General features: G+C 51.3%; 2 protein-coding genes across 6 annotated transcripts in view; one reads left to right on the forward strand and one right to left on the reverse strand.

Moving 5' to 3' along the window:
- The first annotated feature begins 1229 nt into the window (after nt 1-1229).
- LOC106741206 (trichohyalin) lies at nt 1230-11730 on the forward strand. Of its 5 annotated transcripts, none has more exons than XM_014612960.1 (15): nt 1230-1334; nt 1774-2067; nt 3152-3256; nt 4204-5073; nt 5377-5779; nt 6472-6791; nt 6859-7284; nt 7368-7541; nt 7769-7984; nt 8142-8393; nt 8501-8784; nt 9107-9209; nt 9294-9464; nt 9851-10843; nt 11220-11730. In XM_014612960.1, exons 2-15 carry the CDS (start codon nt 1879-1881, stop codon nt 11292-11294), a joined length of 4581 nt encoding a protein of 1526 aa, XP_014468446.1. In that variant the 5' UTR covers nt 1230-1334; nt 1774-1878; the 3' UTR covers nt 11295-11730. The 5 variants fall into 5 exon arrangements, with proteins under 5 accessions (XP_014468446.1, XP_014468449.1, XP_014468447.1 ...); XM_014612963.1 differs by having other exon boundaries at nt 1244-2067; nt 9851-10142; nt 10335-10843; XM_014612961.1 differs by having other exon boundaries at nt 1244-2067; nt 9854-10843.
- A 585-nt stretch (nt 11731-12315) lies between these two features.
- The window catches only part of LOC106741164 (transcriptional activator cubitus interruptus), a 119394-nt gene continuing 114063 nt past the window's right edge, over nt 12316-17646 (reverse strand). The window contains exons 10-13 of the mRNA XM_014612876.1: nt 16576-16998; nt 15911-16447; nt 15578-15838; nt 12316-15292 (exon numbers count right to left, since the gene is read on the reverse strand). Of these exons, the coding sequence (XP_014468362.1) occupies nt 13892-15292; nt 15578-15838; nt 15911-16447; nt 16576-16998 (2622 nt within the window). The 3' untranslated portion in view covers nt 12316-13891. The remainder of the gene's footprint in view (nt 15293-15577; nt 15839-15910; nt 16448-16575; nt 16999-17646) is intronic.

Raw genomic sequence — 17646 nt, forward strand, 5'->3', positions numbered from 1 at the left:
ATTCCTGCGGCCACTTCTTGCCTGCAATAAGTTGCCGATAATATATCCGACGCTTCGACAGAGATTTCGGAGACGAAATGGACCTCCCCCCGTGTCGGAGACTTCTCGGCGGCGCCGACTTATCCGCGGCACTATGTACCTAAGTCCGGTACATGAGGTATACTGCTTTATCCATGGTGAACTGGCTTGCCGACGCGACAGCCGTTCGTTCTCGTTCGGCTTCGTTGTTTGAAATAAATGCTTCTCCACGCACATCGCTCTTTGAGAAATGATTTCGTTGGAAATATTTAATTGCACGTAGTTACTTCAAATTTCATTTCCCAGATGTTCTTCGCGCGTGATTCTTCACTAGAGAAATATTTATTCTTTCCTCTCTTCAGTTTTATAATTTTGTAAATATAATTCTCGCGAGAATGGCAAACATTTGGCTTAGGTATGTCTGTGATATCGACACTTCGGAAATTTGGAAAAGAGGGGAAATATTGCAATTTGAAATATCTGCTTGACGCAAAACTTAAAACTAAGAATTTCCTACTACACCTAATGCGAGGATAGTTTGACAAATTCGGTGAATTTCCATGAGATGGCGCCACAATTCATAAAGCGACATCACCGCTGGCGAGTATTATTCCTCGAGCGACTTTTCTCAGAATTTCAGCCAAATGTGTAGTTAACGTTCGACGGCCATCTAAATAGACCGCTTTCGCATTTGCCGCAACAATGAGTTTGAAAGAAATGAGTCTCGTCGCCGGCATAAAACATTTGACGAAGTTAACGGGGCGCGCAGATCAAAGCCGAGTTGGATGACGCTCATGGGAACTCTGCACCAGTGCTGAGGACTGTTTATTTTTGGATAGGTGAGTTTAAACGTACATGCATCGAGGATGAATCGGACGCCAATTGAGGTCACCATATTATCAGCATTAACATAATTTTAAAAGTAATAATAAATTATTATTATTATTATTACACGTCTCATATAATGCATGAGATAATATATTTAACAGATAAAACGTACATTCACTTTTTACGACAATGCTCGATCGATCGGTCGGTGCACCGGTGATTTCTCCCGGGAAGCTTTCCTCGCGTGAATTTATTTTCTCGCGGTCGGCGGGACTTCCTGCGTCGAGAAATGCGCGCGGAAGTCGGCGGCGCGTCTGCGCGAGAACTCGAGGATACGTCGTCGGTGGCTTCGCGCAAGCGGTCTTTCGAAATTATATTTTTAGAGCCGCGAGTTGCTGCCCGCTAAAGACGACGGTAGTCAAGTGTCGTCGTTGACCCTCGACAGAAATCGAACCCACGAATTTCCACGACCTTCCGAACGGCCACTGGTGAGCGACTTTTACTTGGACCGTCCCGAACCATCCCGAGACGTCGTCCACGTGACTGTAGTTCTCGTGTAAAAACACGGAAGTTCCATCGGTTCGCTTGCCAAATGGTAACGCGCAGTCTGTTGTTCGACAACATCGAGGCCTTATTTGCTCAAATCCTCCCGCGAGGGTATTGTGCATGCATCGCGCTTCTTTCCGCGGTCTGATGAACGACTATCTCTTACTTTCGCGTAGCGATCGAAGGCTCGAGTCAAACGTAACGTCTCTCTCCGCACCGTCGATCGTGTGTTCCCTTTATTCCTCGCTCGATTTTCACGTCAGCGTCTGATCCGGATCAAACCGGCTGCTAAAAATACAATCTGACACAACACACGGCCGAGGGAACTTTTCTCGCGGCTACCCGACGCCTAAATACCGTCGACGTGTTTCGCTTTGACAGAGCTTTGAAATACGAACGAACGAATCGGCCCGTCCGTGGTCGTTTGCGCGGAGATTATCGGAGCATCCGTGTACTTGTCACTCCGGTAAGTGGAGAATTGAAACAATGGGTGCGACGAGTAGTAGCAGCAGTGGCAGCAACGACACGCGATCGTCCACTTTGATCTTCACGGGCGAACACGAGGCGGAAACGTCTTCGTGTCTCAAAGACTCTCACCTCACGAGCGACAACGGGAGACAAAGAACGCGTGTTGCAACGGGCATCCACGACGGGGAGGCTGAGCTGCGAACGCAGGTATATTGCTAATAAAAACGTATGAAAACGTGTTGAAAAAAGAGAGGAAGAGAAAGAGGCAAAGTGACACGAATTTTGCACTGGAAAAAAAAATATCTCGAAGATAAAACATGGTTATTATATGGGTGTTGATGACAGGTTTATTTAAATTCAAATTCTCACATTTAAACAGAGCAAAAAATTACTTTTAAAACAATTTTTTATTTGAGAAAAAATATTTTTCAGTGAAAAAAAAAATATATATATATATATATTAGTATAAATAGAAAAAAAGCACCAAAAGTCACATAGGTATAGTAAGCCGACTTATTATCGATTATTTTACACTGGTATTTTTATACGTAGAATGAACAGAAGAATCAATTTGTTGTTATTGTATAAAATTCAGTTTCGTCCGTTCTACCTGCACACTACGGATCCCGAAAAAGGTTTCAGATACCCTGTATGTGTGTCGTAAAATGTTTAAAGTTCTAAAAAATACACCAGTTTGATTTGGACGTTTACGTGCTATAAGCGTTTATGAGCATAGCGTACACCGTTCATTTCGGAGTCGTAAGCGCTCACAATGTGACTTGTAACGTCATCGTTACGTCACAACTCGTGCTCACAAACGTTTGTCCCATCGAGGTCCAAATTGAACGCACACCAAAAATAACATACGATACATAATAAATAATGTACGAAATAATGCAATTTCAATGCTTTTATTTGACGTTTTTGATCATTTCCTATAAGTATGTCTTGCCATAAGTTGTCGTGTCATTGGTTTATCAGTTTTGGGGCTTAACTTCTAGAGCGTCAACCAGCAAACATTTTAAAAATTAGTTATTTCCAAGGAAATATGTAATAATTTTCATAACACCATCGTATATATTTTGGTAGAGAAATATTGCATCCAGGCGCGCGTAGATTTTAATTTTACACTATCAACAGGGCCTTAGAGCTTGGAGACAAAATGGCATGTCGGTTTCGGTGCATTCTTTTTCCAAATATATCATTAGTACCGCCGGGTAAATAGTTTTTCTCATTTCTTCGATATTTTTCCTTCTAATGCGCCGAATCGAAATCTTATTTGACAATTCAGGGTCTGAGTCCCTACGCGACCCTGAGGACGGATGAATTCTGGGGTCAGAGGATAACAGCGCCGCCGAGCCTGTCGAGCGTGGTACCGCCTGAACGCGAGACTTCAGTGAGCCATCGTTCCTTTTCTGTTGCTTCCTCGCTCATACTTTTTGTTTACTCTCCCGTGTGGTAGCTCGCAGAAGAGCGTGCTCCGCCGCCGACCCGTTTCCGGCGAAACTGGCGAAACGCGTCGTAGGTGTGCTTTTTATTAATCGCCGCGTCGTCATCGTCCTCGCGCGATTTTGTTTGTCTCCGGTTGTAGCCGCGCAACCCGCGCCCGCCTGTCCAAGAGACACATGAGATCGCGGCTAAATTAAACCCGGGCATTGCCATCGCGCCAACGGCTACGTTGTAATTTTTCCGCGACGAAAATGCGCCTTTTGTCCCGCGGCCCCGCTTCTGGTTAGCCGGATCTGGCCGCGCTCCAAATCCGTGATTTCGGAGGAACACGCTGACTCACGGTCACGAAAAGCGTTTTCCACAGTCATCGATCCGCGATCACGTGCTTGGTGGTCCCGCGACGGTTGGTTCGCGCGACGTGTCTTGCGCTTTTGTGCCAGTGCACCGCCGCGAATCGACCAGGCCGGATCATCATTCCGCCGCGAGAGCGCCGGGAGATTGCCCCCTCCCCCCGTAGAAGAGCAGTAAGCTTCATTAATCGCTTCATCAATTTCAAGCCCGAGGAAGAAATAGCGAAACTTGCAAAAATTCCCCCTGTTCTCTTTCCGTTCTCTTTCTCCGCGGCATCAATGACGATTCACTTTGACGTGTCACTCGCTTAAATTCGAATCGCTTCGTGCCATCTGCGAGTGGAGTATTCTTTTAGATTCTCGACGAATCCGAGAGAACGCAGCGATCAGGATCAATGATCGTCGTTACTGTCGCACCTTCGGGGAATAAAAGTATCCCAGGTTCTATCTCGTGCTCGTGACACAATCCATCCGCTCTCGTTCACCGCGCTTCCCCGACGGAAATCGACGGTCTGCATCACGGCACCACTTATTTATGTTGCAGTTAACGTATGCCGCGCAGATGACAGGTTGGCAGCCCGTCGATGGTCACGGTCCCCCGATGTATCAGCAGAACAACGAAGTAATGGAGCTGACGCGAGTGATTTCGCAGCTGGCCATGGCCAATCATCAATTAGCCAGCGCGCACAATGCGACGTTGGCGCGTATGGAGGCTTTGTACATCGAACTGTCGAAGGAGCGGGAGTACCGGAAGCGCGCGTTCTTCACGGATACCGGGTGCGAGGGCACTCCGCCGAGGAAGAGGCTGCAGGACGAGCCGGAAGAGGATGACGTCGGGAGACCGAGAGACGCGCGAAGACTGGAGCAGCGCGTCGTCAGGCTGGAGGGTCTGCTGTCGGCGACGAGTTTCGCGCGACAGCGCGACAGACAGAGGGACGAGGAGGACGACAAATCGCGCGTCGAGAGAATCGACGGTTCCGCGAGAACGAGGGAGAGTGCGAAAGACGACGAGCGTCTGCGGCCGGAGGAACGAACGAGGCGCGTCCACGAGCGAGACGCGATCGGCGAATCGCTCGATGATTGCGACGAGGTTCGAGGCCCGCCGGCGAGGGAGGGGACGGACGCTCGTAGGTGTTGCGGCGCTTATCCCGACAATGCCGGGACTATTCCTAGAACAGACGAAAGCAGACGTTCCGCGAGCGTAGATTTAGACAGACTGCGCAGAAGACGCGCGAGATCGAGAGGCGACGAGCTGGACCCGTCGGCGACGACGGGCGAGGAAATATTCAGGTTGTCGGGGGAGATCGAGGGACTGACGGCCGATCGATCGGACTGCCAGGCCGCGAACCAGAGGCTGCTGAGCAGTCTGACCGATCAGAAGAACTTGGCGGAGAAATTGAGCGGGGATTACGAGGTATTACCGAACTCGGTATTGCTTTCTTCTGCTTTATTGACTTTTGTTTATTTATCTAACAAACGGGGAAGCGAATATTCCCCCTTGGAGAAATAATGTGCGAGTGATTATATTTGTGAGAAAACGCATAAGGATAGAAAATAATAATAGGGCGAAATAATAATGAAAGATAAGAATGTCTTGAATGCCGAACCTTGAACCTGTCGTGAAATTTTAAAGCAGCTGTTGCAAAATCAACGGACGCTCTCGCGTATCGACGACGCGTTCTAAGGGGAAACTCTTCCCGTTCCTCTTTTTGTTTAGGAACTGAAAGCACGTTACGCCATGCTCGAGGCTAATTTGCACGATCACAGACAGCGGTACGACGAACTGACGAAGCACCTGGACTCCGGCAAGAGCGAGATCAGGAGATTGCTGGGAGAAATCGACAGTTTACAGTCGCAGAAGGACGTCGCGAATGCGAGGATCGCGCTTTTGGAGCGGGACTTGCAGCAATCGTTGCTCGAGAAGGAGCGGATCGTGAAGGAGGAGAATCAGGAAATCTCGAGGCTGCGATCGCAGCTGAACGAGGAGATTATGGACAAGAAGAAGCAGATCGTGGCTCTCGGGGATGCGCTGCGAGAGATTCAAAGACTTAAGGAGACCGTCGAGACTGAGGGGGGAAGCGAGGGGAACGACGAGGCCGCGCAAGAGGAAGAGAACGCCGGTACGCGTTTTTGAGAGCGAAAGAAAACCGTCTAGAGATCGGACACTCTCCGATGGAGGGAATAAAATACCTTCAACGAAGGAGATACAAATTCTTCGTTTCACTTTGTTTCGTTTCTTCTGCTATCCAGCCCAAGCTAGATAGCTACGAGTAATGATTTGTTTGTCCACTGCTTCTAATATAACTACCGGGAGAAATGAGCCTTGCATTCCTGGCTGGCAGGTAGTGCTAACTAGATAGCGATGTAAAGCGCAACTTTTCTGTGTCATGACGGGACAATTAACAGGTTCAGTTTTTACTCGGGTATATAATTGCAATCTGGACTCTCCTTTGTTTCATTTCCTATCGATTGCGCGCCGCACGCCGCCGCCAGCCTTCAAATAATACGTTTACCTTGGTTCATATTTTCTGCTATCCTGAACTTAACGTTTCGAATTTTTTCATTCAGTTAGTGGGAGGATATTCCTAAGGAGTCGCGCTATTCAAAAATAGAAAAAAAAATTGAAAATCGATTTTTTCGAGATTTCAAACCTTCCTATCCCTCCTCCCTCTCCTCTTAAAGCTCGGTTGGAACAAATAAGAACGATTGAACGAGCAGAAACCTCCTGCAGAAACCTTCCTCCGAGCGAAAGACGTCTGGTTCCGGCGGAACAACGGAAAATTCAGTCACGAGATTGCTTTTTTCCGCGTAGAAGACGCACCAGGGAGCACGTCGGGCGCGCATGGCAGCATGGAGGAATTCAAGAAGGAGATCACCCTGAAGAGGGAAGCCAGGCAGAGGGCTATCGCGGCAGTTTCGTCGGAGATGGAGCGGCTCAGGCGCGAACTGGACGCCGAGAAGGCGGCTCATTCCGAAACGTCGGGCATGTTGGCTCTGTTGCGCTCCGCTCAGGATGGCTCGCCGAGCATCGAACCCGCGACGAAAGAGCCCGATGAGCGGGGACGCTCGGACGACGGGGGCGAGAGGGCGTTGAGATGCGCGGAAGTGCAGTGGCTGACGAACACCTTGAAGGTACTCGTGTGTGATTCGCGCGAAATTTCGCGTAGAATGGAGAGCGTGCGAGCGTTCCACATTTCAGGTCTCCGACGAGCTGCGGAATGACATACGATACCAAATCGAGAAGGTGGATGACCTTCGCTACCACCTGGAGTCGAATCCGGAGCGCCACCGTCATCGCATTCGCGCTCTGACGGAAGCGACCAGCAGAACGCGCGAGGCTTTGAGAGCGCGCGAACGTCAAACGAACGAGCTGAAGGACCACCTCGCTCAGCTCCTCGTCAGGCTGGGCAATCAGAGGTACCTGGAGGCGAGGGACGACACGGAATGCGGACGGCAGCTGGAGAGCGTCAATGCGCTCAAGGCTCTCTACAACGAGAGGCTGAAGGTTTTGACCGAGTTGACGGACACCGCGGTCAAAGAGCTGACGGACTCGAGGCAGAAGCTAGACCATTCCCTGAAGAAGTCCGAGAATCTGGAGGAGGAGCTGAAGAAGGCCGAGGAGAAGGTATGGGAGTGACATGAGTTTCAATGGGAATTACGTGCCGATCGTTCTCGCGAGACTCACGAAGCGTTTTCACACGACGTCAGGTCGACACTCAAGCCTCGGAGATCACGAACCTGGAGTCCCAGTTGGGACTGACCAAAGCGGACTGCAGGGACCTGCAGAATCAGATGTCCCTCATTAATGGACTCTTCACCCAGATGTTGCTCGGCGCTTCTTCCGCGGACATGGATCTCGATCGGTTGACTCAGCTGCTGCAGGTATCGCGAGTGTTGAATCACTGTCTGCGATCATTTCAGGGTTGGAAAGTTGCTTTTGAAAAGTCACTCGTTGAAAAAAGTTATCGTTAATTAGTTAGAAAAAATCATTAATCGCAACCCTGTTCACAACCAGTAGACAAGATTGATATTTGTATTTTTTTCTCTTTTTTTTTTCTTTCGTCACGAGGAGAAACTGAGCGCAAATTGTGTTGTTCGTAACACTGCAGGAGAATCACGACCTCATCAGCGACATAGCCAGGGAGGAGAGCACCGAGGCAGCGGCATTGCCGAAGCTCCTGCTGGACTTGGTCGAGCAAGTCGAGGGTGGGAAAGCGTCGCAGAGACAGGCGGCCGCCGGGGAGGGCAGCGCTGAGGGTAACAGCGAGGTTGACCGGAAGGAAGACGATCTGCAGGAGGAAGATATCGCTCACAACTTGCCGAAGGTTAATGCGTCACTCGGTTGACCTCGGCGAAATCTTGGCGCGCCGTCTTGAAATACCGGCTCGGTTAAAGCGGAAAACTCGAGTGAACGGTTACACGTCTCATTCATTAGAGTTTAGCGCTCGGCTTTATTGAGACAATTGCAAAATTATATCGTAGGTGTGGCGGGTCTTGTTGGAGCTGCTTAGCTGTCACGCGGTGACCTCTCCGAGCGTTTCCGTAGCCTCCTGTTCGGACCCGAACAGCTGTTACAAGTCTGTGGACACTCCGGCCGGGCCGAGGCTAGTGATATCCGTCAGCAAAACGTACATCCGACTGAAGGAGCTAATCCTCGAGAAGAAACACTTGGAGAAGGAGATGAATCGCATGAAGCAGCTGAACACTCATCTGGAGAGCAAGTTGGGCGAGCAGGTAAGCGACGCGAGATTCAAACGCGAGAAGGGGAATCAACGCGCGACGGAGATGCCGAGATTTCTCTCTCATTCGTTCGTTTTCTTTCTTTCCTGCGCGTTACCCAGGAGAAGAGATTGTCCATGGTGTCGGCCGAGTTGACGAAGACGTGGAACATCGTCGGCCGCATGCAAGCCCAGCATCAGCAGTTGCACACGCACGAGGAGATATTGAGGTACGAGCTGCAGCAGAAGAGGAAGATGTTGCAGGAGCTGAAGCAGGAGCTGGAGTACTGCAGGGAGAAGTGGGAATCGGCCAGGCAGAAGAACACGAACACCGAACTGGAATGGAGGAACTTGCGCCGCGAGTTCGCCGCGCGGAAGGCTGCGGCTGCCCGCGATTCCTTCAATAGGTATGAAACGTACATGGTTTCCCATGTAAATGTATCAGATTTTCCAGACCCTGCGGTTTTCACTTCATCCAAATATTCTCCGAGCAATTTGGGGACAATTTTTCCTCGTCGAAAATGTTGAGGAAGGTCTAACATTTAATTGCCCATTCAGTTCCATCCGGAGTTTAATTTGCAAAAAGCCGACGTTTTAACTAGAAGAAAACATTAATTCCAAATCGCTCGGAGAACCTTCAAAGTGATATTGAAGTCGTGGGACACCCTGTATAACCACGAGTTTCGCCGTTTAATATGGAAAATGTTCGAAAATTGCTGATCGTTCCAGCGCCGAGAGCGGCTTCAGCGACGAGAGAGGCGACGATACCGACGAGGAGGAAAAGGCGGTCGAAGGAAGGATCAGGCACGGGCCGCGCAGGCGAACGCGAAAGGTGCGTCTCTCGAAATCGCCCACGCAAATCCCGGTTAATTGTTTGCCACTGAAAAAATTACTATTGCAATTCAATATAACGTAGGAGAGTCTCAGAGCGCCGACACCGGATACGGAATCCGAGCAGCCGACGGATACCGAGTTGTCCGAGTCGAAGACTGGTTCCTCGGCGACTTTGGAACAGCGCACGCCCACACCGGAGACCGAGGTGGACGAGATCGAAGTAGTGGATGTCGAAACTGCGAGCGCAGCGGAGGTAATTAGACGAGACCGCGATCGACGCTACGCTTGAAAAGTTGACCGGCAAAATATCGACTTCTTTCTGCAAAGTTCACGTTGTACTGGCTGCTGTAGAATTCGAATTATTTAGGGTGTCCTTGACGATATATGCGTCGGAATTGGTACCAAAAAATTCCTGAGACCTTTTTGTTAATAATCTTTTAACAAACAATGAGCGAGACGGCTGAAAGTAACTCAGAAGGATATCCTTGACAAAATATGTCAAGGTCATCGAAGCCCTATTGTCGACATTTGCTCATTGAAAATGCCTAATCAGATGCTTTCATTTTCGGATTCGCTCACCAAGTCAATCTCGGCGTCTCCTTAAATCTCCCATTTCACAAACAGTCGATTCGTTTCCAGCAGAATATCGCAGAGAGCACTCAGGAGACTTTGAATCCCTTGGACGAGGCGCTCACCAACGTCATCGAGAATCTCATCATAGTCGACGACGGGGAAGAATCGAGCGGAAACGACTCGCGGGAGGACTCGACGGTCCCCGAAGACGGCTGCGACGGGGACGACGCGAGTCGCGCCGCAGCCACGGAATCTTCGTGTTCGTCGCCCGTCCCGAAGGCACTGAGACGAGCGAATAACGGTCTGCCCTCGGCGGAGGACTCGACCGAGTCGATCGATTCGACGAGCCGGCGCGACGGTGAGACAATCAAATCCGAAAGTATCCCGTCATCATCGCCCGTTTCTCGTGTACTCACCGCGGCTACCACGAGCGGCGGCACGATGCCTGTTTTCTCCATCGGACCCTTCCCCGCACCCACCGTGTCTATAAAGAGCGTGCAGTTCAGCAACCCGTTGGTCGTAGGGCCGTCTAATCGTTTCTTTGCCCCAGTGTTCGGCGCGGCGGAACTGGGAGATCCGATGGGCGACCTCGCCGCCGCGCCGGTCGATCGATCGCCCTCGAATCGAAGCGGAGAGCCGTCGGAGGGCAAGCGATCCGCCAGATTGACGGAGAACGTCACGGACTCCGACAGTGTTTCCGTGGACTCCTCGTCGAGTCTGGACACGGTCCGGGAATTTCCCACGGCCGATCCCTCGCCGGTCAAGGAAGAGCCGCAGGCGGACGCGTCGTCGAGCTCGCAGAGGAAGGAAGTCACCTCGACTAAATCCCGGACTCCGGAGGAGGTGCTGGCGGCGCGGGCCGATCGGCTGAAACGCTTGGAGGAGCAGGCCGATTGGCTGGTGAAGAAAATGAACGCCACCAGCAGACGAGGGTCCGCTCTTTGCACCAGACTGGAGGAACTTCACGACGCTTACGGCGAGCCGCCGGTCCCGCCGCCCATGCCGGACGTTTTGCCCGGCCTTAGGCTGCCCTCCAGCCTGCCTGATCTACCTCGTCAGGTGAGAGCGAGATAATTAGTCTAGGGAGTTGCGACGAATTGCCGGAAACGGCTCGGGTAACGGCGGTAAATGGGTCTGCTTTCTGCATCGGCTGTGACCGACTCGGCTCTCTTTCCCTCTCTTTCCCATCGAATCGCGAATCGGAAAAGATGAGAAGAAAACTAATGCGAGCTAGTGCAGCCAGGAATCGAAACAAGCCCGGTGATTGCGAGACGCCTTGACTTAAATCAGGCCTGTGAGACGTAACGTCCCGCATTACACACGTTTAAAGGAAGGTGTATGAAACTAACCGGCGACAATCAAAAGCAGCTTTCGTTGTCCCTTTTCCCCCGTATCGGCAAGTAATCGAAACTTTCATTCTCGATCTCGCCCGCAGATATCGGAGTCGTTGTCTACCGACGGCACCCGGACCGAAGGCCAGAACGCGGAGAACGAGCCACCGGCGCCGTGACGCGCTCGTAACTTTCGACCCGCAAGGACCCTGCCATTTCAGTCGACGTTTTGTTTCAGCCGCTCGACGAGAAGCGGAACTGCAGCGAGAGACGTGTGTGTCCATGTTCGTCTCGCAAATGTTTGTCCTCGCGCGCCAACGAGTCATTTTATCCGATTACGCGCGTCGCACGTGATCCCGTGTATCATTCTTCCTTCTCGATGTATCCTTCCGACCTCCATCCTCCAACGTCGAACGAAGAATTCTTGCCATTAAAGTCGAGAAGAGGGATGGAAAGTGTGCGAAGTGCCGGTCACACACGAAACGTATCTCTCCTCTCTCGTTTATTATTCCCGAAATGGAAATTCATGTGATCTACCTGTCCGTTCCTGTTTTGTACCTTGTATGTGTATAATTGAATAAAAAGAAACATCCGGAAAAAAAGGCATTTACAACATGACGAGCGATTTTCTTTCACACGTCGCTTCGATCGTTTCGGGACAGACGACGAACGACTCGACGGCGAGTCCGACGGCTTTTTATAGGACATCACGATCTAACCGGCCAGTCGGAAGAGACCTTCTCGAGCAACACGACCCGGACGACGGGTCGTCACGGATAACATATCGTGCTGTCGAAACACTTTGCGGCCGAGCAAATTGTTCTTCGTGGAGGGAAACGCAAAAACGGTAGATTCGATCTTATCCTCGGAATGATCATTAATAATTTGTCGAGGGTTCTGCGAAACTCGGACATCTTTATTCTGACACGTGTCTGTGCCGTTCATGTCTTATTGTTATATATAATATCTGTACGATAGATATGTATAATATTCACAAGGTTTCTCGCGACTGCGATTGTATAAAATTCCATACAAAAGTTGTTCGTATAACAAAGGAAGAACAGACCGGATGGTTCAGCGCGCCGTTCTTGACGATCACTATTACAAAGGCACTTGGAAATACTTGCGGTACAGCGCCGGCCGATCTCGCGAATCGGCGACGAGATTGTGCGTCAGTGTGTGTGTGTGTGTGTGTGTGTGTATATACATATATCGTAGCATTCTCACTACCTTGAGTCTCTTTACAAAAGTGATCGTTACGAAAGACGTTCCATCTGAAAACACACACACATACGCGCGCACACACACGTACACACGTATACACTTAAATAATTACGTTTGTCCACTCCGCGACGCGCAGTTACACGGCTTTTATCTACACGCTTCTCCGCTTTGCCGTCGATCTTCCTCTCACGAGGAGAGTTTTCATCGAGAGTCACTTCCCGATCTTCACATCCTGCTAATTTCCTTACGTTACACGGAATATAACAGTCGTTTGCGCGCGCCCCTCCTTACCTCTTTCCTTTTTTATCACAGTGTACGCCGGTACACCACTCATCTCGTCGACGACAGCTATAATAAGGAGATAGTATATTGCTATATTGGCACACTTCGCATATAATAAGACCGATGTACAAAAAATATATACTATGTGAGAGGCGTATCTACAATAATTTAAAGTACAGAACTCTGTCTCTCTCTCTCTCTCTCTCTCTCTCTCTCTCTCTCCCGAAAAATATTCGGCGCGCTCGTCGAACGTTCTGCGGATCCGCTGCTATCGTAGACGAGACGCGTAATCTATCGTAAGAAAGAAAGAGACGCAATGTTCCCTGCATATTTCCTCGTTCCGTCGAGACAACGCGGAGCATCGTTTTCGTCACCTTAACGACTACGTCCTAAGTTCTACTACGAGTCGAATCTCCGAGGTACTTAATGTTGTAAGTCGATATTTTCCAGAGTAATAACTTAAGTCAGTGGCATATTCCTGCGCAAAGTGCGCGCTATTCGCTATCAAGGCACTCGCGCGGTGTGTCCTCTCGCATCGTGGCTGTACAGATCTCGCGCAATTTTACGTACGTAAGCGGGGTCACAGTGTCAGAAGAGTATCAGAAGAGACTCTCTTGCCAGCCGAGCGGATCGCGGATACATCTAAAGGTGCGAACACAAAGGAAGCGACTCGCCTGCGCTTACAATCGGCAAGGAAGGGCTGAAACTTCATCCCCGTAAATTTTGCTCGCGCCGATGACACGCACGTCCGAACCTGCTTTTCTTTACTCCCGTGATCTCATTTGATAACACGTGTATATTCTTGACTATCAGGAAAGCTGCTTCCTTTGTGTTCGCACCCCAAGTTCCTAATCAGACTACGGATCGAAGATTGTAATCGGACCAATTAGGTAATTTAAATCTTGCTTCCGATTTATCGGATATCAGTTCGATCGGAACCCTCATTCCGTAGTCTGATACGAGGATGCTTTCGGAAAACACAACACTGTGGTTCGAATTCCTGACTGTCGATTGAGGTATACTTTCAGAGGCGTGATAAATGTAAAAGAACGTCCCAATAGCAGTAAGCGCTCACTCAACCGTAATTAGAAGACACCCAACAACATACACATCAAGTGGGAGAATTCGATCGCAATGACGGACCGGTGTTTCCCGAACGCAGTCCAACGGTCGGTCTTGTCAGTCGATTTCTGTTTTTATCACATTGCGTGGATTTTGTCCCGCAGGCTTTAAAGGCGGGGCTTCATCGTGCGTAACAGGTACGCAACGGTCATTGGATCATCTGCAAGTACCTGTTCTCCTCCAGCAGGGAACTGAGCGAGGACGTCATGTCGTTGACGATCATGTTGGCGCTGGCCGGGAGCGGCTGCGGCAGCGACATCGGATGCGTCGAGCTGGAAACATTCGTCTCGTGGGTCTGCGAGCTGTCGGACCAGTTCCGGCATTGCTGCACGTACTCCAGCGTCCTGCGATAAGAATCCTGCCTCATGCCCTGCGGCAGCTTGATCGACGAGCCCTGCTGCGACTGGCTGATGTCCCTGCACTGTATCTCCGGCAACGGTCCGCCGTGTTGGTCGTGATAGCACTGGTTGCCATACGTCCATTGGCAGTTGCAGCTGTACTGCTGGTGATTCGTGCGCGCTTGACAGTTGTGCGCGCAGGTCTGCGCCGGATGCTGCTGTTGCATCTTGCAGTTGGTCTGTTGGGCGTTGCAGAGCTGCGGCGGCAACGTCCTCTTGGAGACACCGATTTCGTTCAAGACCGCACGGTGCGCGCCGTTCGAGTGAGTGCTGCAGTTGGCGATCTGCAGGCAGGGCGACGCTTGGGTAGCCTGGCAGCTCTGGAGATTCGTCATGATCTGCTTGCCCGGCTGGCTCATCTGGGAGCAGTGCGGCGACATCGGGCCGCACTGGTTCGTCACCGTAGCTTGCATGCCGGACAGCTGACCGTTGGACGTCACCATGGGTCTCACGCACTGACTCGAGGACTGGTTGCTGCACTGCGAATTCGGGTGGGTGATGCCCGACGGTATGGGCGACGGCTGTGCGCAATGGGCTTGCTGGCAGTTGGCGGTCGTCAGTCTCATCTGCACGGCGTGACCCGACGGCGCGCAGGTCTGGCTGGAATGGTGATTCCCGGCCGGGTTGCAGTTAGGGTTGATTTGACCGGCACAGCCCGGGTAGTAAGCGTAATGCGCGTGATTCTGAGGACAGTTCCTCGAGAGCTGAGCGGAGTTCTGCGGCAGGTTCTGCGGCGCGTGCTGCGGCGCCAGGGCGCCCGCCGCGGGGGACGTGAGCGGTTGGTCGCTCAGGTGGGCCGGCGCGTAATTCGAGCTCGGTGACATCACCTGGCCGGAGGCCGGGCTCGTGGCCGGCACGTGGCTGCCGATACCAACTTGGGAGCCGTAATTCGGCGGCGGACAGTACGGCGGCTGGGAGTTGGCGCGCGGACACTGCCCGTACGGCGAAGGGACGGGGTTCTGGTAGCAGGATTGCTGCGCGGCCGGCTGCTGCGACGGATAGCAGTTCTGCTGATGCGACTGATGGTGAGGCTGATTGTAATTGCACAGTGCCGGCTGCATCTGGTAGTGCAGGGAGTTCGTGCAGATCGGCGACTGGCAGATCGGCAGAGGACTGCCGCGATAACTGACCTGGCTACCACCCGCCTGGACCTGCAACGTGGCGATCGTGACTTCGGGGTTGAAGGCTCGAGACGAATTGGAATTGTGAGATTTTCGAAATATGAAGAACCGGACGCTATTTCAATCTGATACGTATTCAATCGATCGTTTTCACTCGCAACGCTCTCCGAAGCTTAGGAGATTGATAACCCTAATATGCGTCGTGAGTGACATTTATTCGTGCGTTTGATTTAGTCGAGCATTGAAGCGATCGGCGGGAATTCACGGTGGAAGGTCAACGAGAAGGAAGTGAAAGAAGAAAATATCGCGAATTACCTGATTTAAATATTGCATCATCTCATCGGGGATGACCAGTTTGTTCTCCACCATTTCGCCCTCACCCACCTCGTCCAGGATCACCTCCTGATTGGGATGGAGCTCAGGCAATTGCGCCGACCTCGGTCTAGGCGGGATCGGAGGAGAGGTTCGTTGGGTCTGATTGGTGCGAGTGGGCTCCGACATTCGTCGGTCACCCGACGGTTGGGTGCAATGCCCGCTCGGACCACCGCTCCAGTCGCCCGGCATCGCTTGAATGTTCTGCGAGTATATACGAGTTGTATAATAGAAAATTGTTCATCGTTCGCATTCCCCCACGATCGCAAGATTCACCTGAAGGGACATGTTCTGCGTCTGGACGACGAGATTGCTCGTCGAGTAGGGCCCTTGGAGGTGACTCGGCGGATTCATCCTGCCGGAAGTGGTGCTCATCTGGCTGCTCCTTCTGGACGTGCCGGTGCTGATCGGGTCGTAGAAACTCCCGGGTCCCGCGGGACCCATCCTGACGGCGCTGATGGTGCTCGCCTGGCTGCTCCTCCTGCTGCCGAAGTCCATCGATCTCATGCTGCCGTAAGAAGTGCTCTCGGTGCTGTTGCTGTCCCTTCGCGGCTCGCTGAGCGGCTGCAACCTCAGCTGCAGGTCCGACAGGCTCGTCTGCCGCGTCTGACCGCCACCCTCCATCTTCAGATCGGTGATCCTTCGATTGAGGTCGCCGATGTTGCCATGGGGCGTGACACCGCGAAGACCCCGGACGTTTCCCACGCCGACCGGCAGACTTGGCACGCCTTTGGCGTTCAGCCGACCTTTCAGACGGTTCCTCGATGTCGGCGGTGGCGCTTGTTGCTGCTGCTGCGACTCCATCCCGCCGACCTAAGCAAACGCGATCGGTTAGTTTAACTGAGAGCATTTTGGAGAAAAAGAGAAAGACAACGGAAGATGCAGATAACGCGTGAAAAGAGACGAGAGAAATGAGAAGAAATCAGTTTCTTCGGACTCACCATTGCGCGTAAAGCTACCGGAAGATCGGCGATATCGAGATCGTCGGGCTCCTCGTTCCACGGCTCCTCAGCGAGAGCGACCCCGTCGCCGGCGAGAGCGCCGACTCCAGCGACTTCGTCGTTGCAACCGCCCACCAACGGGCTACCCTGCTGTTGCATCATGCCGGGTGGACTGTTCGCCTCGCTCTCCGACTTGACGCTGGGGCTCGACAGACTAGGCGTCTTCGGATGAAGATCCTCGCTTCTGCTGGGACTGTGACCACCCGTGCCGGCCTCGTCGCTCCCTCCTCCGTCGCCACCGCCGCCCTTGTGCTTCTTGTTCGCGTAGAATTCCGCCCCGTGTACAGTCTTCACGTGCTTCCTCAGGGACGATGGATCCGTGTACCTCTTGGTGCAACCGGGGGCTTTGCAAACGTACGGTTTCTGGGGAAGGCGGTGCAATAATTAATCAAGCTCTCAGCTGATAATTGTGCACTTGTATAAAGGTGCCGCGCTGCAGTGGTCTTGTTTGATGACAAGCGTGCTCAACATTCTTACGGAATATTTCGAAACAAAGTATATTAAAGGATCACGTCCGTAAAGTGATATTTACGATCGATTGAACACATTTCTAAAATATCCCGAAAACTTTCGTTTCATTCTGATAACAATCGGTAAGTAAAATTGTAAAATTAATGCGACACGCAACCTTCCTTCTTTGCTTGATCCTTTCTCATAATTTGATCGCGTTCATTTTATGGCTATTTATTGGCTGTGGAAGTAAAAAGAAAGTTTCCGGAATATTTTACAAATGCGATCACTAGATTACAACCAAGATGATATTAAGAAGTTGCAAAGACGTCCTTTAGATGATAAAACGCGTCTTTCAGGCGTTTTTTGGACGCACGTGTTGTTCGGGAAGTATCATTTTGCAAATATAACCTTCTACTTTGAAGTATCCCGCAAGAACTTTGAGCATACGTTTACTCGCTTGTGACGTCATTAATCAAGATCGCCTGTAGCGAGAAAAACAGGTGTCTTGATTGGATTCATAGGGTCGGTTCATGCACGAAAGGCTATCGCCGTGATTTA

Source organism: Dinoponera quadriceps, unplaced genomic scaffold, assembly GCF_001313825.1.
Source record: "Dinoponera quadriceps isolate SergipeBrazil2010 unplaced genomic scaffold, ASM131382v1 scaffold475, whole genome shotgun sequence".
In the NCBI taxonomy this organism is placed as follows: domain Eukaryota; kingdom Metazoa; phylum Arthropoda; class Insecta; order Hymenoptera; family Formicidae; genus Dinoponera; species Dinoponera quadriceps.